Raw genomic sequence first — 25,632 nt, 5'->3', positions numbered from 1 at the left:
GAAAAATATACAGAATAAGCAAGAAGAGAGAGGAACAGTGCCGTAGGCCAGCACACGTGACTTACAGACACACTAAAAACAACCCCATTTTAAAAAGCAAAAACAAACAAGCAAACAAAAAGCTAAAACAATCACTCTTGCTTGGGATGCTCCACTCTCTCCTCCCAGGTGACCACACCCCACACTCCTCTGGTCCTGGTTTTCTCAGGAATGAATGGAAGTGAGCAGGTGGAAGGTGGGAGGGAGCAGCTACAGGCTGGGCCACAAGGGAAGCACCTCCCGGAGGGAGGCAGGAAGTTTGCCTGTAAGGCAGGAGCTCACGCACATGTACACACTTCAGAATACAGCTTAACAGGTGTCAGGAAACAAAGCAAGTTTCTCCACAGCAACCCCAACAGCACCAGGAGCCAGGAAGCTGGAGAGACCCCAAGAGGCTATTAGAAGCACATGTGTGTGTTGTATATCCCACCCCCCCAGTTCTCCCTCGCCCCTGGAAACACAAACACTCTCACAAACAAACCACCATAGTAGAGATGGAACTCTCCCTCCTAAGCCAACCCCTGATGTGGGGAGGGCACAGAAAGCCAACCTGCCAAGATGCCTCCAAACACAACAGCCTGGTTGATGCTGGGGCACAAACAGTGCTGAGCTGCTGGTCACCCTGACCCCAAGCCCTGTTCCCATGCTGATGTTGCTTCATTTGTCTGGCTTTTCCCTATGGTTACAGGAACAGCGTTACCTGTCAGTTCCTTCGTAAATACAAGTACAGCCAGCACCGAATGAAGGGAAATGAGGGGCAGAGAGGCATGCAGCGTGTTGAAACCCACCTGCAGGTTGAGAGGATGGAAGCCAGGAATGAGGACTGCTGCTGAGGGGTTGGGGGTGAGGAAGTAGCCTCTGTGTGTGTGTGTGTGTGTGTGTGTGTGTGTGTGTGTGTGTGTGTGTGTGTGTGTGTGTCTTGCTGGAGCACTACTGTCAGTGTCTGTGGACAGAGCACTCAAGAGGATGGGGAAAAGGTGAGAGAAAAGGCAGGCTAGGAAGTTCCAGGATCAGGGAATGAGGGGCACAGCCCAGCATGGCAGAAGGGAAAAGGAAGATAGCGAGGGGGTCCGTAGAGCTCTGGCTACTAAGTAAGGCCTGGGACTTCTCAGCAAATGCAATCAACCTAGCATCCACCACTGCTTCCTGAAGAGGGGTCTCTTACCCCTCCCCCAGCCAGACATCACTGTCATCCCCATCACTCCGGCTACATGTGCACATTTAATATATAATCACAACACACATACGCCCACCTTACATATTTATATAAATCAACCAGAACACCCCCCTAGTCAGAGTTAACTCCTTAAGCACTCTGAACCCTGTTTCAAGCGCAGTCTGCTTATATTTTTCCCTCTCTGGAACAGAGAAATGCTCCTCCATTTCAGGCACTCATGCCTGCTGCTTGGAGTGCGCGGTGTGTGTGCACCTGTGTGTGTGCGCGCACACACACGAGAGAGAGAGAGAGAGAGAGAGAGAGAGAGAGAGAGAGAGAGAGAGAGAGAGAGAGAGAGAACACACTTCCACGGTGCCCCTCGCAGCATCAGATGAGGATGAAACCCCCTTTCCCAGACTGGCGACCCAAGTCTTCCTCCCTTCCTGGTGTTCCATTGCTAAGCACAACAGCTCCGACTGAGAATGGGTTGAGAAATCTCCCCTCCAAATAAAAAAAAAGAAAAAAGAAAAAGAAAAAAACGAAAAAGAAAATCCTGGCCAGATCCCCAAAGTCCCTCCCCAGCTGCCCCTCTCACTCACCTATCTGGATATTGTTGGGGAAATTGGCACCCACAACCGCACCTAGAAAACCGGTGCAGAAAAAGGCAAAGATGTACGGCATATTCCTTTTTACATTGGCGAAAAAGAAGCCCTGGTCCAACCATAGATTTGGTCTTCCCTCCCCTCCCTTTGATTCTTCTGGATGCTCTGCCGGCTCTTTTCTTCCTGCAATTCCTTGCTTGCTTCTTTCCTTCCTCCCTTCCTTCTGTGAGGTTTCTCTTGTTTCTCTTGGAAGGGGAGCCGAGCAGTTAAACTGCAGCGTTAACACCGACTGACAGCCAGATTAACTGAGCCGGGAGCAGCCCGTCCTCATGCTTGGAGCGCTAGCTCGCTCCCCCTCTCCCTCTGCTCTCCTCCTCTTCTCTAGCAGCCAGCCTCTCTCACCCTCCCGTTCTCTCTCTCTCTCTCTCTCTCTCTCTCTCTCTCTCTCTCTCTCTCTCTCTCTCTCTCTCTCTCTCTCTCTCTCTCTCTCTCCTCCTCTCCTCTCCTCTCCCCCTCACACTCTCACAGACTGCCAGCTCACTATGCTGATACCCAGGAGCCAGCTCGGAGTTCCTGCATTGGTCTCCCCAACCCATCACCCCTGCCTCTCCATCCTCACCTCACTTTTCCCCCTGTGGGTGCAGAGGATGGAGGGGAAGAAGGAGGGAGGGTGGAGGGTGCTTTCTCCAAAGGGGGCAACCCACTGTCCCCTTCACCTCCCCCACCTTCCTCTGCCTCTCTCTCTCTCTCTCTCTCTCTCTCTCTCTCTCTCTCTCTCTCTCTCTCCCTCCCCCTGCCAGGGGATAAGATGCTTTTGGGAATGCGGGTTCAATTGCAAGTCAGTAGGTGGCAGGGGGTCCCCACAATAGCCCTGGATTCACCAGCTGCTTGATCTAGGTCACTTTCTCTAGTAGTGCACGCACGGGTTGCGCTGGATATATCTTCTACACTCCACTGGCCCAATTATTCCTACAACTAATTCCCAAGGGGGAGACCCTAGAAATCCCTCTCCAGAAATTTAAAGGAAAGACTGTGAGAAAGGCATACAACAGTAGCTTCGGTGTGACTGGCCTGTGCTTGGACCTGGATGCTAGCAGCCCCTTCCATCTTTAGGAGAGGCACGGTGGCCTTTTTGCAACCATAGGTATTTGAACTTGTCCTCCCCCCTCCCCTTTTTTTTTCTTGCAGGGTGCAGGAATCTATAACAGCAGAGTTGTGTGGGTGGGTGAACAAGAAGATTCAGGGTACGCACACAGGGCAATTACATGAGTCATTTTGCGCTGATTCCAGTCGGAGGATGCAGGCTGCCTTCACTTATAACTCAGATTGTTTGTGTCCAGGAGAAGCTGGGCCTCTGTGGACCCTGCTGGACTGCAGCTGGCTCGGAGATACCCAAGAGAGATGTGTGCACAGAATGATGGCATGGGCTGTGGGGCAGCCATTGATAACAGCTAGGGCTATCTTCCTGGAGTCATCCGTCTGTCCTCCCACTCAGAAATGACCATGGCTCCTGGGATTCACTCATGAAGACACCCAGTGAGGCCTTGAACTTTTAAATATTGTTGCTATATTTTTAAGTGTGTGTGTGTGTGTGTGTGTGTGTGTGTGTGTGTGTGTGAATGCCATGACGTTTGAGTGGAGGTGAGAGGACAACTTGTGGGATTTGCTTCTCCTACCATGTGGGACCAGGGATTGAACCCCGGCCATCAGGCTTAGCAGCAGGTGTCTTTACTGGGCTCAGCCATCTCACTGGCCCTGGCCTTGTGGACTTAAAGGCTTTAGTTGTCGTGGGTAGACCCTCTGACCTGGATAAGATGCTTACCTAGCCCAGAGACTTGCAGGGAAAGCAAGCTTCACTTGTTCCCCAGTTGGAAGAACCAAAACGACTTTGGACTGAGTGTTTCTTTGCTACTGGAACAAAACATTTCATCAAGAGACTCCCCACTCCTTCACCAGCACGGCACCATCACACGTGGGACTTGCAACATGCTCCACACCAGCCGTGAAGCAGGAGCAATGTGGTGGCCAGGTGCCTTGTGCTTTCCTGTGTCTTTTGATAGACTCACTGGGTAATTCAAGTGTCCCGAACACCAGTGGTTATCCACCATTTATCTTGCTGTGAACAGAAGGAACAGTTATCTGGCTTAAAGGTCATCACTCTTTGGCCCTGGGGCAGTGAGCACCAGGCAGGGCCATCCTGTGTGAGCATCAGGGAGCGAAACTTGTGAGGCCAGGCTCCAGAAAGATCACTTCTGAAGTCCTGGCCAAAATTGAGAGCCCGTGATTGAATGATTCCATGTTAAAATTCTTCCATGGACTTTTTAATTTTTTTTTTTGTCTCTTACTATTTTGAATGGTACCTGGGGATCTTTCAAGCTCTCTGAGCTTTGTGCCTTGTAATAATAATAATTAGGCTGTCACTAAAGGCTTCATACATTGTCACCTTTCAGAAGATCTCAAAGCCCTTACAAGGATTAATTAGTAAAATCACATCACCAGCTTGGAGCTAGAAATAATTGTTTGGCTTGGGGGTGTGATTAAAGGAGTCCAAAAGATGCATTTTCTATGATCTTCATAAATCATGTAATAAGACACAGCTTCCAGGACACACGCTCTATGGTCTGCCCTCAGCCCATTGATTACTAAATACATGTCGTTCAATGGTTAGAGACACAGGAAGCTCAGACATAGAGGCCACATTACATAGCGTTTCAATTGATCATCACATTTCTCTTCAAATTAAATGATAGAGGAATCCTCTGTATCCACACAGGGCTTGGTGCTGGGGACCACAGAAAGGTCCTAGGCAGGACCTCTGCCTCAATGTAGGCGAATGTGGTGGATGGCAGATAAAAATCTAACTGCCATCCAACACAGGCTAGGACAAGGGCTCTGATGCAAATACCACAGCGGGGAGGGGACAAGGAAGCAGCCACTGTGTGTCTGCTGGGCCCCAGCATGACTTAGTTCAAAGACTTAGGGAAGGAAAGTTGTGGTCCAGAGAGGAGACAAAGCATGCTAAAGAAGAGAGAGAGGGCAGCGAGCCTTCTCCCTAGGCTATGGGAATAGCACAGAGAGGATGAGAAAAGGAGACAGAAACTGGTCAGGCAGGGTAGGTCCCCAAACCAGCGGCTTAAAGAATGTCCTTGCTGGAAGCCAGGAATGCCAGAGAAGCATCCCGGTTTCTATGTCTTTCTTATGTCCCAAAGGACCACTTCTGTTTAAAGGGGCTCCAGAGCTGACACTGGAAGGGGCACCTGGACACCCGCTCAGGTCGACTGGGCTCACTGCCCTCCCCATTCTTCACACAAATTCTCTGTGGTAAGTCCTTTAAAAAGACCCAGACAGCAGGTCTGTGGTGCCCTGTTTCCCTGGACCCCTTTAGAGGAGCTTCTCCGCACTGCCTCTCTCTTGCTCGCTCCTCCCTCCCTCCCTCCCTCTTAAGTTCCCACCTAAGAATCTATTTTTAAACCCTAAGATTTACTTGGTCCATGAATTTCGTTCTTCAAATTCATGAGGCAAGAACTTTCGGAAGTCCTCACTGGATGGGTCAACTTTGGGGGCTGTCAAGTTTGCAGAACTCTGGCTCCCAGAGAATAGCTTCAGAGTTCTTAGCGACATCCCAATATCCCTGTATCAGGGTTATCGGGGGCATTTCGGGATGCTAATGGTAGTGTCAGGTGTGTGCGTGTGTGTGTGTGTGTGTGTGTGCATGTGTGTATATATGTCTGTGTGTCTGTGTATGTGAATGTGTATGTGCGCACATGTGTAGGTATAGGAAGAGACTGATCTCGCGCAGGAGGTCTTTTCTCTATATTTTTAGCCTCAAAAATAGTATGTCCTATCCCATGAATTCATTCCCCTAAAGCAATCTCTCCTGTGCCATTCTCTGTCCACAGTCTCACTCCCTACTCCTATTTACAGTGCCAACATGAGTCTTGAAAGATGGCTTCACAAACATCTGCAATTAATGGTGGCCGAGCCCTACAGATACAAGACATAGTACAAGATACTATGCCCCAGCTGGTAGGACTCAGGGTGGTTAGATAGCCAGCTTTAGATTGTGGGCCCCAACTGGAAGCAGCGTTCTCCTGAGTGGTATTTGGCAGTATCTGGAGATATTTTTGGGCCTCATAACTGGGGAAGTGTTATTTGTCATGGACTGATAGAAGCCAGGGATCCTGCCAAACTTTGTATAATACGTAAGGCAGCCTCTGCAACAACAGTGATGTGACCTGGCTTACGGCAACACAGAACCAAGGCCAAAGAGCTTTCTTAAAAATTACACACACACACACATTTGTGTACATGCATACACACATATATATGTGTGTGTGTATGTATACAATTTTATGGGTATATGTGGGTGCCATGTTTATGCCTGTGGTAATTATATGTGTATATGTATTCCATGTGTATGCCTGGTGCCAAAGGAATATAGGAGAGGGCATCAGATAACTCAGACCTGGAGTCACAGGGAGTGGGGGCACCACATGAGTGCTGGGAACTAAACTCAGATTGTCTGCAAGAACAGCATATACTCTAAGCCTCTGAGTGATCTTTCCAGCTCTTCAAATCATTTTCTATTACTGCATTTATTTATTCATTGTGTATGTGCATGTATGTGGAGATGAGGTCAGAGAACACCTGGGTACTGATTTTCTCCTTCCACCATGTAGGTCTCATGCTTCCAGCTGGACGGGGAGTACCTTAACCTGCTGAGTCATCTCAAAGGCTCTAAAGACTTTTCTTTTAAAAGCAAGATAACTCTATTCAGTGTAAAATGATAGCATAGATTATAGAGGGATGGACTGCCAATCAAGACTGGGACTGGCTACATAACCAAGAGTCCTCAAGGGCCCAAGGATCTTGTTTAAAGGGCCAGGGCATCTGGCTATCAGGGTCCCTGTTGCAGCTTCCTAGTCCTCTACATTACCGAAAAAGAAGGCTAGGTAAGAGTTTTCACCTTCTAGAGTGTTTGGGAATGGGTGCTCTTTGAAGTCCAGATGTAAGAGCTCCAGGATGCTGATCAGCCAGTGCAAATGTAGTCCACACACAGTGTGTCCCAGGGACAGTGTGGCACCTACTCTTCTACTGGATTATAACCTATCCTGTGGCATCTTTGGCAAGCCTTAACTTCTGTCACTCTGCAGCCAAAGTAACTTTAGAATTCCTTTATTTGGCTTTGGTTTTTCATTGCAAAACAAAGAAATGGTGTTGGGGAGAGAACTCAAGTCCAGTTGCCTTCTTGAGCCACATAGGAAAATACAAGAAAGAAGCCGGGAAGAACATGAGGTAGCAACCAAGTCCTGCTGGAAGAGGTTGTAGGGACCCAAGGCCCATTATCGTCATATGGAAATGCAGGCCTAGTGTGGCAGATCTTCACACACAGATACACAGACACACAGACACACAGACACAGACACACACACACACACACACAGACACACACACACAGACACACACACACACACACACACACACACACACACACACACACACACACCAGTAGAACTACAAATGGCTTGTCGGGGGAGAGAGAAATAGCTAAATGAGAAAAGTGCTTGCCTCACAAGCATATAAACCTGACTGAGACTCTCGGCGTTCATATTAACCCGGCCCAGTGGCTTGCTTGCCTGTAACCTCGGAGCTGGAAGGTAGAGAGACCGTACGATATGGGAACTTATTGGCCAGCCAGGCTAGATAATATGGGAACTCCTGGTTCAGTGAGAGGCCGTGCCTCAGAAAATAAGGCAGAGAAGGCACCTTTGAGGAAGACAACAGTGACCTCTCCCCTCCACAGGTGCATACACAGACAAATGTATCACCCACACATATTCATAAATATGTATGTATAAAGGAATGTGGATTTTGTGGGGCTTTTTGGTTTTGGTTTTAGATATACCTTTTTAGGCAAGGGCCAGGAGAAAAACATGAGGTAAATGTGTAGTAAGTAGGTACCTCATTTCTGGGCTCAATCTGACCCACAGTCCACAGAGTACCCGTAAGGAAGGTTTTCATACCTCCATTGTAGGTTATTTTGGGAGTCAAGAAGTCCATTCATTTTCTGGGCTTTGTATCTTCATCTGTGAAGTGGTCAGCTGTGGCTCTGCCCTGGCCCACTGTGACCCACAGGGCAGTGTGGGCCTCAGTGGTATCTGGCAGACCTGTCTTTCCTCTACTTCCTGTTACCTGTAAGAGGAGTATGCAGGCTCTCCCTCCCTTCCCCAGCCTCCCTGAGCTCAGCATGTATCTGTAGAATGTGAGGTCTTTCTGGCTTCCACATCCTGGATTTCCAGTGTGCAACCATTCAAGGGGCGGGGACACTCTCAAATTTAAAATCTGAGAACAAACTGCTGACAGCTAACAAATTGTCAAGAATGCAATCAGAGAGAGGGTACCCCCGTGGCTTTAGGAAAGCCTTGTTTTCATCGATGTTAAAAAAATAATAGTGATAATATTTTCCATGTTTTCTAGCACATTTCATACCAAAAGATCCCAAAATACTCCACAGACTGTGTGTGTGGAGAACACGCCTTGCGGAATGTAGCTACCCACTCTGGAGCTCTGCCAGGCTGAACAGTGTTTGCTGTCCCCTTTTTCTTCTTCTTCTCTTTTCTGTCTTCCCTCCCCCTTTCACACAAATGACAGCAGTTTTATAAGTGCTCAGCGTTACTAGGTAATTATGGAGCGAGGAAAGTTCTAGAAAACACCTCCAGGCAGGATCAATGCCTAAAAAGACGAAGAGGGAAGCACCCTCAGTAGCATGGTGACTGGGGTGTGTGTGGGGGGATGACTAGAGACACTGACCAGTCCTCTTAACTAGTGCTGTATTCCTACAGGTCAATGCACACTCACTAGGGTGGGTGTCCCAGCCCAGCCCCTACTGTTGCTCTGCCTGCAGGCCTTGCAGCTGGGCTATTTCTGAGCTATGAGTCCAGGGAGCCGGGCTCTTTGGGGGAGGCCTGACCATTTCTCTTAACCTTTCTCCAGTAGTATCTGTGGACTGTGCTCCTGTATTTAGCCAACTTATATTGGGAGGCAGAGTCTTGTCAGTTCTGAGGCATCCAGAGAGATGAAGGCCCAGGACACCTGACTGAGCATAGTGGCCTCACTATGGGCTCAGCACACTCTTCTCAGGAAGGCACTCTGAGGTCACTCAGAAAGCCAGAGCAAGACATGTTTACTTTAAAAAATCAAGCCTGGCTTGAAAACAGAGGCCAGTGGATACTTGTTGGCAGCCTTCTCTGACAGAGCCTGCACCAGCATCAAGGGCCTGATTGGAGTCCCCACCCACCACATGGCCAAAAGCAAATTCTAATCAGGTTTCAGGAAACTGGAGGCCTAAGTGATTATAATTGACTGCCGTCCTCCGGCATTCAATTTTGCTGCTTGCCTAACCTCTGACCTCTTCTTTATTACTCTAAAGGAGACAAAATCACATGGAAGGCAGAAAGTATGGAAAAGGGGCCATCTACTATGAAAAAGATGCGGGTACAATTTGTGAGGTGAGCAACTGGAAGAAATTTTTTCAAAAGCATAAAACCCAGTACCTCAACTTACAAAAACCAAGCAGGTCTCAGGAAGGAGGCACCCTGCAGAGGGCTTCAGCCCGGGAGTGACACTCCTGTCTATTCTGCCCTGTCCCATGAGATTGACCAGGAGCCCTTCTCAAAGGGATAAAGTAGTGGCTCCGGGAAACACAGGCCCAGACAGGTAAGCACCGTGTGTTCTTTCTCACGTGCAGATTCACACCTCAGAGTGAGGCTTTCCATGTTTAAATTGAAGTGAGAGTCAGCAGAGGCCAAGGTGCAAGAAGGAAGCCATAGGGAGGCGGAGCCCTTAGAGGTGGAGATAATAGAACATCTGTGAAGTCAGAGTCCAGCAGGAGACACTTTAGTTTCAACTGAGATGGAAATGGGAAGGAATAGGGTAAAAGCAGAGGTTGGAAGGAGGGTCAATCAACACCATGGATGTCCTGTATTTAAAGGAGAAGGGGAGGGGGGGCTGGGGGGGGGAATCTGTGTGAGGGGGTACTGAGAGGAGGGGGTGCTGATATTGGGATATAATGCAAATAAGTAAATAAATGAATAAATAAAAAATTTAAAAAGTCATGGGGAAACCAACTACTTTAGAAACTAACTAAAATATACTTAAAATTTTTTAAATTTTGCATATGTGTGTATGTAAAGCTATATCATAGACACAGAAAAAGAGAGCTAAAGTAGATCTCTCTTTGAGAAGGGGGGCATCCATTGGGTGTTGACTGTCTCTGTGGCCCACAGTTCAAGCTACTACAGTAAAGTTTTCACTAAGCACTCCTGAGAGAGATGATACTTGAATAGACCAGGAATGGGGCAGCCAGAGTCAGCTCTTTTTCAGACTTCAGGGCGAGTTTTCATCAGCAGCAAGAACTACCTGTCCTGTCTGCTGCAGCTCAGAGACCCAGTGGCCATCCTTGCGCAGGAAATGGAAGCAGCCTCCTTAGTGAGTTCAAGGTAATTGAGAGTTTCTGGCTCAAGAGGGGGTTAATGACTTCATGGAACATGGGACATCCAATGGTAACAGGTGTTCAATCTCAGGACCCAAATAGTGGAAGGAGAGAACCAACTCTCTTTCTCACACTGTCTTCTAATCTCCACATAGGCAGCATGGCATGGGCATGAGTGTCCGCGTGTGCGCTCTCTCTCTCTCTCTCTCTCTCTCTCACACACACACACACACACACACACACACACACACACATACACACACACACACACACACACACACACACATACACACACACACACACACACACACATACACACACACACACACACACACACACACATCCTTAGATATTGTCAAGGAAAGCCCCTCCTCCATGCCATGGCCCTCACCCACGTTCTTTACCACCTCCTCCCAAAAGCATCGCAGACTCCAGTAACAGCGTATTACTTGTTGTTCCTGGAATCCCTATTGCACGCAGAGAACCAATCTTGGGATTGAATTTCAGGAAGATTAATTTGGGCTTGGATGAAAGTTTTATTTGAGTTAAAGTTCAGAGAGGCTAAACCATTGGCTACGTGCAGAGAGGACATACACACCACTGTAGATACGGCGGGCTGTGGATTTCCTGTGTAGAGACACAGGTGAAAACGGAGGGAGTAGGACCCGTCGAAGGTGGGAATGAGGAAAGTGAGGCCACGGGGAGGAAGGTGCAGGCTGAAAGTAGTGGTTGCAAGCATTCATACCCCAGTATTGACTGTGTGCAATATTGTGGGGTTCAGTCTAGACCCAACTGTCTGAGGTCTGAGATAGTGTTATCTCCGTTTTGTGAATATTAAACAGCAGCACTAGAAACTTCAGTCAAAATGAGGCGTCTGCACTTACAACTGGAAAGGAAGCAGGAAGATCAGGAGTTCAAACCCAGCTTGGTTACATGGAGAGTTCGAGGCTAGACCAATACACGTAAGAGATTGTCTCAAAAAGCAAGCAAACAAACAAGCAAACAAAAGCAAAAGAAAGGCTGCTGAGAATCTGCTTACATGTAAGTGAGGCCAAGAAGCAGAGGAGAAGGCCAGACCTTAGGGCTGGTCTATAACCTTCACAGGTGGACCTCCCCTAGTTGCCTGCTCTGTACCCCACCTGCTTCCCCTACCCACAATGCCCTATCTCTTAAAGGTTCCACAGATTCCTAAAACAGCTACCTTCACACTGGAGACCACATAAAACTGTTAGCTATGAGGAACAGTTCTGACTTTAGCAGTAAGAATTCCAGAACATTCTTCAAGCGTTCGCACTGCCTGATTGTGCTGACCCAGCACCTAGCTGTCTCCTCACTGAGATGTGTCTCCCAGAGGCAGAGACCAAACAGACAACCCTGCATCCTTCTAACTTCTACAGTGTAGCTTTTCTACAGAGAACAGTTTAGAGCCTGCCCCTTTTGAAGGTAATTGTTTTGTTTGTTTGTTTGTTTGTTTTAGTTTTGTGTGTGCATGTGCTCACATGTGTGTTTGTGCGTGTGTTTGTGTGTGTGTGTGCTTGTGTACGTGTGTGCAGGCCAGGGGTTAATGTGTAAAGGCAGGCAGGCAACTGTGGATACCAGAAGATGGATTTAGATCTGAAACTGCTTTTTTTTTTTTTTTTTTTTTTTTTTTTTTTTTTTTTTTTTTCTGAGTAGTCAGAGCTCAGCCCTGGTCTAAATAAGCTGCCAATAAACTGTAGCTAACCACAAATATATATTGAAGGTCAGTGGTTTACAAGACATGGTGCCAAGGACTACATACACAGCTTTTCATTTAATGCTTACTGCGATCTCTGAGGCATTTCCATCCCCATTTCATGGAGCAGGAAAGGGAGGTTCAGGGAGCCAATGTTTCTCACTGGAGGCCACGCAGCTCAAAGAGCACTGGGACTCATCTGCAAAGCCAGCCTTTCTGACTCCAGAACCCAGCTCTAAATGTGAGTGGAAAGAAGCACGGGCAGTGTTGAGGTTTCATTTGGTGCAGTGTAGCTTTGTCAGCAGGCTGAGCTCTGGGTCATTTCAGAATCCTCAAAAAGTGGTTGAGAAGTAGTGTCCCTCTCCTACCACCCCGGGTGATGTGGCCCCACAGTCTCCATTTCTCCTTTCAAGCACCTGTCCTTCTAGAGTGCTCACAGGCCTTTCTGGGCAGCGGATGTTTCTAGTTCTTTGAGCTGAAGCACGGCTACCTTAGAGTTCTTGCTGCCAACACCAGGGCCTGGGAGATGGCACAGTGGGAAGTGTTTGTTGTGCAGGCATGAAGACCTTTGGGAGATTTCTGTGTGAAAGCTTGGCATGGCTGTCTGTGCCTGTAATCTTAGCACTGAGGAAACTGAGATGGAAAAATCCCTGCTGCTTGCTGGACAGTCAGTCTCGCTGAATCAGTGAACTCCAGGTTCAGGGAGGAACTGCCTTTATTTATTTATTTTTTTTTAGTTCTTTTTTTGGGGGGGGTATTTATTTCATTTACATTTCCAGTGCTATCCCAAGAGTCCCCCACATGCTCACCCACCCACCCACTCCCACTTCTTGGCCCTGTCGTTCCCCTGTACTGAGGCATATAAAGTTTGCACAACTAATGGGCCTCTCTTTGCACTGATGGCCGACTAGGCCATTTTCTGATTCATATGCCGCTAGAGACACGAGCTCCAGGGGGTACTGGTTAGTTCATATTGTTGTTCCACCTATAGGATTGCAGATCCCTTTAGCTCCTTGGGTACTTTCTCTAGCTCCTCTATTGGGGGCCCTGTGGTCCATCCAATAGCTGACTGTGAGCATCCACTTCTGTGTTTGCTAGGCCCCGGCATAGTCTCACAAGAGACAGCTCTATCTGGGTCCTTTCAGCAAAATCTTGCTAGTGTATGCAATGGTGTCAGCGTTTGGAAGCTGATTATGGGATATAAGATGGAGTGCAGCTGAGGAAGACATTTGATATTGTCACCTGGCCTTCATCCTTGCATGTACATGCTCATGTTTACACATACTTGTGACTGTTAGTGCACACGCACATATGCACGCACGCACACACACACACACATACACACAAACCCTCAAATGGAACAGAATAACACACTCTATCATCTTGAATTCTATAATCCCAGAATTCAAGAGATTAAGGCTGGAAGATGACAAACTGAAGGCTGGTGTTGACTGTTGGGAAAGACCCCATCTCAACACTCAAACCAAACTAACAACAGCAACAACAACAACAATGCCTCAGTCAGTTCTCAGCCACAAATTTCTGCCTAAGTTCTCTCCCTAGCTTCTTCTACAGGCACATTTGTTTTTCCTCTCCAAAACACAGTTCTAAATGTAAGAAAGCAAGCCTCCACCTTGGAAGTTGGTTTTCATAGACAAGAGGCTTTAAACACAAGGGCCAGGAGACTGGGGCAGATAGCACTTAAAAGCCAGGCAGAAGAGGAGGGACTGTCAGATGCTAGTGCTGTACATGTGTATCGAGTCAGCAGCTACTGGGTTCCTCTCATCCTCAGCTCATGTTATACATTCTCCCATGGGTCAGGCAAGCTTGAGCAGCTCAAGCTACCATCTTTGCCTCCTTCAGTCTGTTCTGGAGCCAGAGAGCATACTTAAGTTTGGATGCTACCCTTGGCTTCTTCCTCTAGCACCCTTTGGTAGTTGTCCAAGGGCAATCCGTGGGAACTGGGACAGCCATGGCCTCCTGCCCAGGCCTGAGTAATTCTGGAGGCATTTTTCAATAGTACAAGTCGCTGGTACCTTGGCTGTACTCATGCCAGAGCAGATAGGGTACTCTTCTTCCTGGACAGCCTCTTGCTTCAGTCTCTCTGATAACTGCCTTCTGGAACCAGGATCCATCCCTCAGGGCTGCTCGGGGCTGCTCAGTGCAGGGACTTCACTTCCCAGTCAATCCCTTGAGGCTCTCATATCTAGTGTTCTGGGGCTGGGCCAAGTTATCCTGCTTCTTCTGGTGACATCACTGCCTCTTGCAAATGGGCCAACTTCCATGGTGCTTCCCCAGGCAAGATGTGGCTTTCAGGCTCCAAGAGGCTGAAAGCAAACCAGAGAGGAGACAAGAGGGCTGGCCAGCATTAGTAGACTAGAAGTAGGTTGTTTTTACCAGTATGTTCAGGAGCTGGGTCCACAAATATGAGAGCACTTGTTACATGGCAGGTCTCCTAATATGTTAGAGCAAGTGAGTCCACACTTATTCAACTCAGCCTATGTCCCAGTCTTCTTTGACACTCTCAATAACACTTCCAGTCATAGTATACTTCTAGTTTCTCTTCTCTTGCTGTGTAGACAGCATGACCGAAAGCAGTTTAGGTGAGGAAGGGTATTTGTGACCTACACTTCTGGGTCACTGTCTATCATTGAGGAAAATCAGAATAGGGACTCAAGCAGGAACCTGAAGCAGAAACCATGAAGAAACATAGCTTGCTGACAGATTCTCTGGCACATTTACAGACTCAGGCTCAGCTACCATTCTTATGCAAGCCAGCTACTTTTCTTATATTAAGGGAATGGTACAACCCACAGTGGTCTGGACTTTCCTTCATTAATTAACAATCAAGACAATGCCCTATAAACAGGCTCACAGGGCACTCTGCTATTAGTGCAGTTAAGAATTCAGTTTAGAATACTCAGGTGACATTAGGGTATTTCAAGTTGACAACTTCAATGTTGTTGTGCCCTGCCTGACCATCACAGACACAGAGAGAGCCACAGCACTGCTGAGTATATGGGAAACATTACCCAACTCTATCTGAGGGCTACATCATGGAAATCAAGGCAGTCTCCTTGGGTCTGACACCTGGATAAGTTTATATCCATACCCATATATTTACCTGCTTGTTTCTCAAAATGTCTGTCACAACAAAACTTGCTATTGGACCCCAAGGTACCTACCACTTTCAGAAGTAGTGTAAGCCCCCTGGCTCTGCCTTTGACATCATTGGTGTGCATCTGTGTGTGTGTGTGTGTGTGTGTGTGTGTGTATGCATACATTTCTGTGTGTACAGGTTCACACTTGTATATTCATGCAAAGATCAGAGGACAACTTCACAGGTGACTTCTACTTCATCTTAAATTATGTATGTATGTATGTATGTATGTATGTATGTATGTTATGTATGCATGTATGTTATGTATGCATGTAACATAGGTAATGTATGTGACCCATGTATATATTAGGTAATGTATGTACGTATGCATGTGTGTATGTATGTATGGAATGTATGTATATATGTATGCATTTTTGAGACAGGGTCTCTCGATGGCCCGGAACTCACCAAGTAGGCTAGGCTGGATTCTCCTGTTTCCTTTCCAGCTCGTGGATTACAAGCATGGGCCATCACATCAGAATAGTTTTATGGGTTTGATCTAGTCCTTATGCCTACAAAACAAACACTTTGCCAGCCTAGCTATCTCCACAGTCCCTGGGGATATTCTTGATGTCACAAGTTTGGATCGTAGTACCTGGAAGAGTAGAAAGAAGGAGGAAGATGAGGCTTCTCATCCTGCACTGCGCAGGCTGGACCCCAACAAGGAAAAACTCTGAGGTCCAAAATGTCAGTAGTGCAAGGCTGAGAATCCCTGGTTTCTAGATTGAGGCCAGGTGAGAGATGGTGAGGTTCAAGGGAGGGGGGAGTCAAGGGAACCCACAGAAGCTTTTGAGAAGTGACAGGTACCATGCTGAGCTGCAGAGAGGAACTCCTAAGACCTCAGCTGGATCCAGTAAGTGATGGCAATTAGGACTAACTAGGTGAATTCCTGAATCAGGGCAGCAGAGGAAGGAGTAGAGATGGAGAACCAGCAGAGAAGTTCATTTTAGATACCTCCACTCATCACCTCTCATCTCCAGAGCCCATTGTATGACAATTACATACACACCCGTCACTTCCAGGAAGGCAGTATGTTATGGACCCTCATTCTTCTGAGTACAGGCTTTTATTTAGTTTTTGACTTTAATAAATTCTTCACTTTACAAAAACTTAATTGCTTCACACAGGAAACATATAAACCCTCTTCAGGTCTGCAGTCAGTTCAGGGAAGGCTAACAGAATAGAAGCCCATGACTCTTGTATAAGTTTCTGGGATGACCTATAAACTGATGTGACAGACATGCTTGAAATTATTTTCAGGATTTTTGTGAATGTTTGAAGATCTTGTTTAACATTCTTTTAGTGTACAGAAAGGGGTTGTGAGATTAGGCTTGAGTGTGGCAAGATGGGTTAGTGTTTCTATCTAACGGATACAGAGCGTTAGGAAGAATCTATACATGCTGGCTTTCTGAACCAGACAGATATTGTGAGAGGACAGGTGACAGGCAAGCTGAGAGGCATCTAACATAAGAAGAGTATGAGTGTGTAGAAGTGTTTATTTGTGCATGAGCATGTGTGCAGGTGTGGCCATGTGTATGTGGGTATGTGCACATACGAGACCATGTGTGAACACATGTGTGCAGGTATGTGGATAGATGTCTTGCACGTGTGGATATATGTGCACAGGTATGTGAGTAGGTATGGACATGTGTGAATATGTATATGCAGGTGTGTGTACATATGTTTGCATGTATGGTACATGCACGTGTATAGGTGTGGGCACATTTGTGTATTTAGGTATGAGTTACAGGTATGGATATGTATGTGCAGGTGTGTAAATATTGTGCATGCATATATATATATATATATATATATACATATATATATATATATATATATATATGTGTGTGTGTGTGTGTGTGTGTGTGTGTGTGTGTGTGTATGGGCATGTTACATTGTTCATATGTTTATGAGTGTATATACAGATATGTACATATGAGCAGGTGAGCACATAGATGTGCATACATTTGTGTGCATGTGTATGTATATATGGTAAATGCAGATATAGGTGTGTATAAAGGTATATATATATATATATATATATATATATATATATAGTATGTGTGTATAAATTAGTGAACATTGTATATATGTATGTATGCATGTACAGTTGTATATACAAGTATGGTGTAGGTGTGTATAAAGGTATGTGAACATTATGCATGTGTGTAAATATTGTGCATATGTATGCACATGTACACAGGTGTGCACAGGTGTATGAACATTGTGCACAGATATAGGTATGTATAGAAGTATGTACAAAAATGTGTGCAGACATAAATGCACACTTATGCGGGTGCATATGAATGTGTATACATTGTGTAAGTATATACATGTATGTGTACATAGGTGTGCCTATGTATACATGCTGTTGGTAGAGGGATGGTCAAAGAAAATTTGTTATCTTTCATACATGCTGATGGCAGGTTTCTACAGGGCATCATTGTGGTAACTTGTCCATGCACAAATTAGTCTGCAAATGTGTAATCCAAAGTCAGGGTGGGGACCAGTGAGATGGCTGAGGGTAACCACATTTATGTATCAAGCCCGATGACCTAATTTGATCCCCAGATCTTGTGGTGTAATGAGAGAGCTGACTCCTGAAAGTTGTACTCTGACTTTCACACATATACATGGCACATGTAGAGCCCACACTCACAGATGTATATCCTGTACATATAATAGTAGTGTAATAATAATTATTGACAGAGGTTGAGGAAAGCTAGGGGTGGTGGCTCACACCTGTAATCTCAGTTCTCATGGAGGCTAAGCCATGAATCCTTCATGAGCTTTAGACTGGTCTAGTCTACACAGTAGCTTCTAGGCTAGCCTGGGCTGCAGAGTGAGTCCTTTTATTCAGAAACAAAACAAAACAAAACAAAACAAAATAAAACAAAACAAAAACTTCTTAAATTGAGCCTCAGATTCTTGGCAGCACCCAGCTAGAGTAGGGTGAATCCTTGAAGCAGATAGATCTCTATGCGAGAATTGGGAGGGTGAGCCCTGGAAGCCACCAGGTTTTAAGGGCCGAAGGAGAAAAAAAAAACACAAAACAAAACAAAACAAAACAAAACAAAACAAAACAAAACAAAACAGTAAAATAAGCTGAGGAGAGAGTCCAGGAACCATAAGAGGACAAGAAATACATGTTGTCATAGAAACAAGATATGAGGGTTCCTGAGAAGGAAAGGTTGGCCAATGGCATTAGAGTTAGAGAGAGAGAGAAAGAGAGAGAGAGAGAGAGAGAGAGAGAGAGAGAGAGAGAGAGAGAGAGAGAGAGAGAGAGAGAGAGAGATGTGAATGGATTGAGAGAGTGCTGGCAGATTAGGTAGATGGAGCAGCATAGTGGTGAGTCTTAAGAGAGAAGTTTCCCCAACACCTGTCCTGTCAGCCATTCATAGCCACTGAATACAGACTATGTCTACAACAATTGTCCCTTGTGAGGATCTGAGAACCTGTGCTTCACCCTGCCCTCCAGGAGCTCACAGTCCATCACTGAGTTGTAAAATCCAATGTGCCCATTCCCCATTCTTTGATAAAAAGCCTGTGTTGGTTAGTAGAATTACATCAGGACAAGCTTCCTAGAGGAGGTTTATCTAATCTGAATTTTAAAGGAATGAAGGACAGGTAGAAGGCAGGAATGAGAAAATAAGTGTATTAGCTAATTTTCTATTGCCATGATAAAAGTTCATGACTAAGACAAGGTATAGAATAAAGAGTTTAATTGACCTTACAGTTTCAGAGGGGTGGAGTCTCTGATGGTGGAGTGAAGATGTGGTGAATGGTCTCTGGAGCAGCAGCTGAGAGCTCACACCTTGGTCCACAAGCAGGAGGCAGAGAGAGATGTACTGGGAATGGTGGAAGTCTTTTGAGACCTTAAAGTCTACCCTCTTTCAATAAGGCCACACCTGCCAATCACCTTCCCAAACAGTTCATCCAAATGGGAACTGAGTATTCAAATATATGAACTTATGGGGACCATTTTCTTCAAGCCACCCCGAAGATGGCCCTTGGTGGAAAAGGAGATCATTTCCAGGCAGATGAATCAATGGGAGCAAATCACTAGAAGTCAGAGAAACTAACACTGAGAAAGTTGGTGGCACAGAAGTGAGCAGGGTGATTCCAGCAGGGATCAGAATGAGGATGGTGGGTGTCACTGTTTTGTGAGCAGTGCTTGAACTTGAATCTGAAATGCTCAGAGCGATGGAGCTACACATTGATGAGGCCTCGGGTTCAGGCTGAGTCCGTGATGCAGTGGACCGGCCGCTCACATCTTAAACACCACAAATGCTCCAATGATTTGTTGACTTAGTAAGGTGGGAAGTCAGTAAATCTCACTCCTTGAAGATTTGCACTCATGAAATACTGGTGCAAAGCAGGGGCCGAGAGGGAAGAGGGAAGAGGAGGGGTAGGACCTTTGTCTCTTGGCTCTTTAAAACATTGACCTCTCTCTAAGGTCAAAGATTCCTAGTCATGTCAGCTCATAAAAGGTGAGGGGCCAGCTAGTCAGAACTCCCCTGGCTAGATAGCAGCTATTAACACTCCTATATGCTTTTATCTCGATCTATCTATCTATCTATCTATCTATCTATCTATCTATCTATCTATCTATCTATCTATCTACCTACCTACCTACCTACCTACCTACCTACCTACCTATCTATCTCCTCTCCATCTCTGTTCACTTTGCTACTTTGCTCTCCCTCCTCTCTCCTCTTTTCTTCTTCTCCCTCTCTCTCTTCACCCCTCTCCTCGTTCTCTCCTCCCTCTCTTTCCTCCCCCTCTCCACACTCTCTTTCTCTCACTCCAGTTGTCCTCCTTACCTACACTGATGCGGACTGAGCTCACGCCCCACACACGGTACCACATAGACATTTGTGCTGCGTTCCCAGGGCCTGCTGCAGAAACACCTACTGTAAGGATTTTCTGGAAGATGAGTCAGGGAGCAGAATGCAGATGATTACTTGCAGAGAGCAGACACAGAGATACATACTATCAGCAAAATCGAGAATACGGAAATCTCCTCAAAATAAATTGACAGCGTCTGCAACAAATAAACTGCAAGGGAAATTTTCTTTTTAGTAAAAATAAGACCCCACAGATCCCATAAGATTCTACAGATATGTAAAGTTGATGTCATACTCTGGTCTTCACAGTATAGGGATTTGAATAGATAGTTTTAGGGAGTCTTAAAATCACACAGCATTCCAGTTTGATTTCTGATACTGTGCTAAAAACTATTAGCTTAGGGGACATAAGGGTTTATTTGAATGACACTTTCCAATCACTGAAAGAATTCCCAGCAGGAATTTAAGCAAGAACTTTAAAAAGAAACCATGGAGAGTACTGTTTGCTGGTTTACTCTCAGCTTCATTCTTAGCTAGCCTATTTAATAGCCTCTGATCCCCTGCCCAGGGAATGGTTTTGCCCACAGTGTGCTGAACCCTCTTATATCAAACAACACTCAAGACAATGCTACTGAGAAGCCCAGAGGTTAATCTAGTATTAAGCTAGTGCAATCTATTAACTGAGAGTCCCTTCTCAGGTGACTTTGGGCTATGTCAAGTTGATAGTTGAAGCCAACTAGGGTGTTAAGCCTGGCAAGATGTTTAATATTTAAATATGTGTTAACTTTTTATGTGTGATAATGAGGATTTGGTCATTTTTAATAGGAATACTTCACAGAGATCCTGAAATATGGATGAATACAAGGAGAGTGTCTAACACTTGCTTCAAAATAACTCATTGGGATGTGTGTTGGGAATGACTGTAGGAAAGACAAAAACCACCAATAAGTTGTAATATGGTGATGGGTACATGATCTTGAGGGGGCCATCAAAATGTTCTTACATTTATTTTTATTTTCTTTAACATGTTGTACATTGAGAGGGTTGTACATGTGAGTGCAAGGTCAGTGGAGGCCAGAATATGTTGGAGCCCCTGGAGGTGGAGTTCAAATGGTTATGAGCCACCCAATATGGGTGCTAGGAATTGAATCTGGGCCCCTCCCCTGGGGATTGTGGCACACTAGCTACTAGAAAGGAATTGGAGGACAACAAGGCAACACTAGGAGCTTTGCAGGAGCCATGGAGAAGAAGCCAAGCACCGGAGGACCAAGCCCTTAAGTGTGGTAGTGACACAGAGAAAACAGCATCAGCTAACCCTTTATTTCTTCAACACGCCTAGTCTTTAGTCAGAACCATTTAACTTACAAGTATTACTAGTATAATGAAAGCTGGAGCTAAATGTTCTGGTTGCTTGGTCGGGGTCAGCCTCCATTAATCACTCTGAGCACCCTCCCACCCCTTGAGAGACAGGTGGGATTGCCAAGAACAAGGTAGAGGCTTGCTTCATGTCAGCATGGGATGCAGCGAGCATGTAGCGTTGAATAAGATATTTTAAGGGAGTCTTGATTTTGTAGAGATTGTCACTTAATGAGCAGTGAAGTCAAGCACTAGATGCATGACAGTTGCTCTAAAAATAATTAGGGGTGGCAGAGATGGCTCAGCCGTTAAGAGCACTCTGTCCTCTTCTAAAGGACTGCAGTTCTGTTTCTAGCACCTACATTGGGCAGCTCACAGCCACATGTAGTTTCAGATCCAGGAGACCCTGCATCCTCTTCTGGCATCCTCCGGCCCATGCACTTGTGTACCAACGCCCCCACACAGACATGGACATTGATGCACAGTTAAAAGGGAAACCAAACAATTAACCACATGCTTATGGCAAAGACACAACTCTCTCAAGTGTCCCCTAAGAAAAAAAATGTTGAGCCAAGATCAGAAGTATGAAAAGCAGTGAGTGGGTGACGTGAAGGAGAGAGAGAGAGAGAGAGAGAGAGAGAGAGAGAGAGAGAGAGAGAGAGAGAGAGAGAACAAAACAAACAAATACCAGGAGGCTCAGAATCCCTGAATAAAAACGGGTCAGGGAGCAGTTGGCTCAGACACCAGACACACTCTGTATTTCTGCAGGAGAGAAGGTGGAAAACTGAAGACAAATGTGACACTTTCATGATCATATTGTACAATAATGGAGGAGAGAGAGAGGACAGAGTGGGTAGAGTCTAAAGACATCAGGATGCCAATTTAACCAGCAGGATTCAGCGACTGACAGGTTGGAGGGATAGAACAAGCACCAATCTGGCATGGACAATACCATTTCAGAGTGGCTGGGCCCCATGATGATGGCCATGTGTATGGCTGTTGGGAGAGAGAACTTCTGAACACAGGCACTTTCTAGCCTTATGGGCTTTCAGGGACACACAGAGACCTGTGATGGTAACATTGTTTTCATGAAGCCTTCTTCTTTTTTTTTTAAAGGGAATATTGACAGCCAAGGTCTCCTGAGATCCTTTGGTGACACAAAGATAGATGACAATTGACGCAAACCCAGGTAAATGGGCCATATGCACTCTTCTCTCTCCGTGGAGACAGGGTACAGCATGTGACTCATAGTGCTTGTCAGAAATGACCACCTCCCACACAAAGAGCTAATTCAGGGTGCTGAGTGTGAACTATGGCTTTTACTTCAATCGGTTTGCATGCTAACGTAAGACACAAGAGAAACTGGAGGCATAGCTATACTGCAAAGCCAAATAAAACTGATGACTTGACTGGCCTACGATTAGTAAGTTGGGTGGGCATTCAGCCAATTAAAGCAACAAGCTGGGGGGGGGTGACTCTCAATTGGATTTCTAGTGTACTTTCTGAAAGGCACAGACCCCCCCAAAAAATGCTAACAATTCAAAGCACACTAAATTGGTGGGGAAAGTCCCTCCCAGTGTATCAACCAGTGCATTCTGTCACCTCCTGAGCTTCAGAAAGACCAGGAAACCATCCCAGCCAATCTACTTACCTCTGGCCAAGAGCACAAACCTCTGCAGTGCAAGTGCACGAAAGGTCAAAGGTGGCTTCGCTCTTTTTCTTAGATCAGATTAGTCTTTTTGTCTCCAGTTTGCTGAGTAGGCACCCAAAGTAGAAAATTTGCATGTGTGTCCACTTGAGTGTTTATTGCTGACAGTCTCTCACTAAGCAGAAAAATCATCAGTCGGCCTTTGTGGGGTGTTTATTCCGGCTGGGGAGGAGTTGGGGTTCCTGTAAGAAGTTCACATGTTTGAACACTTTGTCCCCAGTTGGTGGCACTGTTTAGGGGAGGTTGTAAAGCCGTTGAAGGAGGCCCCTGGCTGGAGGAAATGGGTTGCTTATTGGACATAAGTGCAGCGAGCCAGGCTTATGGGTCATAACTGCAGCCTGAGCCCTCCCTATATAAGATAGAGTACCTAGGCAGGGGAATGACACAAGGGGTCCCATGGGTGGAAGGGACTTAGAAGGCTGGCAATAAAACAAAGCCTAAAGTGGCTGGTCAGTAGAGGATGGAGAGGGAGAAACACACATAGAGCTGAGATGAAAGGAAGAGTGGAACCCAGACCAGAGAACCAGCTGAGTAAGGATTCTGATGAATAAGGGGTGTCGTGGGGGAGGGGCACTCCGTAAGGCAGGCTAGGTGGCGTAGCTTAGAGGGCAGGACTGGGGGAACTGCGCTAAAAGAGCTAAGGGTAGAATCTCAACAATCTACTGGGGTCATTGACAGCAACTAAAGCCAAAGCTGATGATGGCGTGGGTCAGAACCAGAAGAGAGAGTTCAGTGAAAAGAAACTGAAGTAGAGATGGAGAGGTTGCTCAATGGTTAGGGGTGCCTACCCCTTTTCTAGAGGAGCTTAATTTGATTCTGAGCACCCATGTCAAGAGGCTTACAACCACCTGTATCCCCCAGTTCCAAGGGGCCCGGCATCCTCTTCTTTGTAAGAACTGCCCTCCCGTGGCATGTGCACACACACACACACACACACACACACACACACACACACACACAGAGAGAGAGAGAGAGAGAGAGAGAGAGAGAAGAATAAATAAAAATAACAAAAATTTGGCATGCATGTGGTATACATACACACAGGCAGGAAAAACACTCACGCACAAAGAAGTGAGTAAATCTAAACAAAGTTACTTGAAAGAGTAACAGAACTAAATCTTTATTTCAAAAGTAGTTAATTTATTTTGAAGGTTGAAAAGTAGGGTTTGCAAAGTGGCTTGGAGGTAGGAAATGAGAGAAGATCCCAGATTGCACCCAGGCAACTAGGGAGATGGGGTTGTCATTAATAAAGCATATTTGTTGGGGAGAGACTTTCATGAGCTCATTTTTAGACATATGTTTAATTTAAAATGCCTATTAAACATTCAGGTGGAAATGTCAAGTCGGAAGTTAGCTATGGGACTGTGGAGTTGAGGGAAGGAATCCAGGCTTGGGCTTCACACTTGTTTGCATATGGGTGCCCTTTAAAGCAAGGAGCCTACACGAGAACTGCCTGGGAGTGAGTATAGATGGGGAAGCGAACAATTCAGGGGCTCAACCAGCAGACATCTGAACATGGAGGTTCAGATGTGCAGACGGCTGGTCAAGCCAGAGGGTCAGGAAAGCACCCAAAAGAATGTGAGAAAGCCAGAGGGCTGAGCAGTGTGGAAACTGAAGAGGCGAGTGCTTCTAGACCAGGAGGAACCCTGCCCAGTGAGGCTCGAGGAAAGGGCAAGACTAGGTCTGAGAATTATCCACTTGGCTTGGCGCAGCCTGGTTCATCCGCACACAAGATCAGCTTCTGCAAAGAAGTTGAGAAGAAAGAAATGTGCTGACTGATAGAGGGAACGGGTGCGGAAGGAGAGGCATTAGAGGCAGCAAATTTAGACGCTGTTCCCGGAAGAGAGGTGGAGAAAGGAAGCCATTAACCAAGAGGAAGAGGCGTGGAACAGCTGTGTGTATACTGAGGCAAATGTTACCCCAGAAAGGACTGATGGAAAGGGATTCCGGAACGGCGCCCTGTGTAGGTGCGAGGGTCGAGATGTTCTTTTACAAATACTTGGTTTCTGCCAGGTGGGGAGCAAAGTTAGAAGATGTGAGTCAGGATGAAGACGAAAGTGTTGGGGATTTGAGAAGAAATGAGAAAGCATGGAATGACAATATGCTAGTGGGAAGGGGACTGGACCAAGGAACTGCAGCCTGTGACCAAGGCTAGGAGCCCCCCAATCAACCACAGGCTGAGAGGAAAAATCAAGAACTTGGTGGAAGTAGATTTTTTATTTTTTATTTATCTTTTTGGTCTTGCTCAAGTTCTATCCCTAACTGGGTGAGGAGTTAAATTTACCTGTGATGCAGTAGTTCAGGTATGCAGCTATGATTTTATTTGGGATTGTAGGGCATGGGAAATGAGCCAGAGGGTATCTATCAAAGAGTACGGCTGTCCCGGCTGAGCGTGTGTCCAGCTGAGTAGAGAGGGGAGTGATGCCACAGCAAGGGGCCATGAGAGACAGTGTTAATGTAAGATCAGTGGACTGAGAGAACAGTTGAGGTCAAAGGGAGTGCAGGAATGACCTGCAAACACAGGAGGAGGGGCTAGGCTTGGAAGGGACAACTGCTTGG

The 25,632-nt window shown here is 46.2% G+C and overlaps 1 protein-coding gene across 6 annotated transcripts in view; it reads right to left on the bottom strand.

Annotated features, from left to right (window-relative positions):
• The window catches only part of Gria1 (glutamate receptor, ionotropic, AMPA1 (alpha 1)), a 318,674-nt gene extending 316,335 nt beyond the window's left edge, over positions 1-2,339 (bottom strand). For 2 of the 6 annotated variants that reach the window (NM_008165.4, NM_001113325.2), the window contains exon 1: positions 1,795-2,292. In NM_008165.4, coding sequence (NP_032191.2) covers positions 1,795-1,876 — 82 coding nt within the window. In that variant the 5' untranslated portion in view covers positions 1,877-2,292. Of the gene's footprint in view, positions 1-739; positions 1,231-1,794 lie in introns of those variants that run through there. The other 4 variants (XR_388348.2, XM_017314275.2, XM_006532234.4 and 1 more) reach the window with 4 other exon arrangements.
• Positions 2,340-25,632: the final 23,293 nt, after the last annotated feature.

The sequence above is a fragment of the Mus musculus genome, chromosome 11 (genome assembly GCF_000001635.26).
Source record: "Mus musculus strain C57BL/6J chromosome 11, GRCm38.p6 C57BL/6J".
NCBI lineage: Eukaryota > Metazoa > Chordata > Mammalia > Rodentia > Muridae > Mus > Mus musculus.
This window is presented reverse-complemented; position numbering and strand designations above follow the sequence as displayed.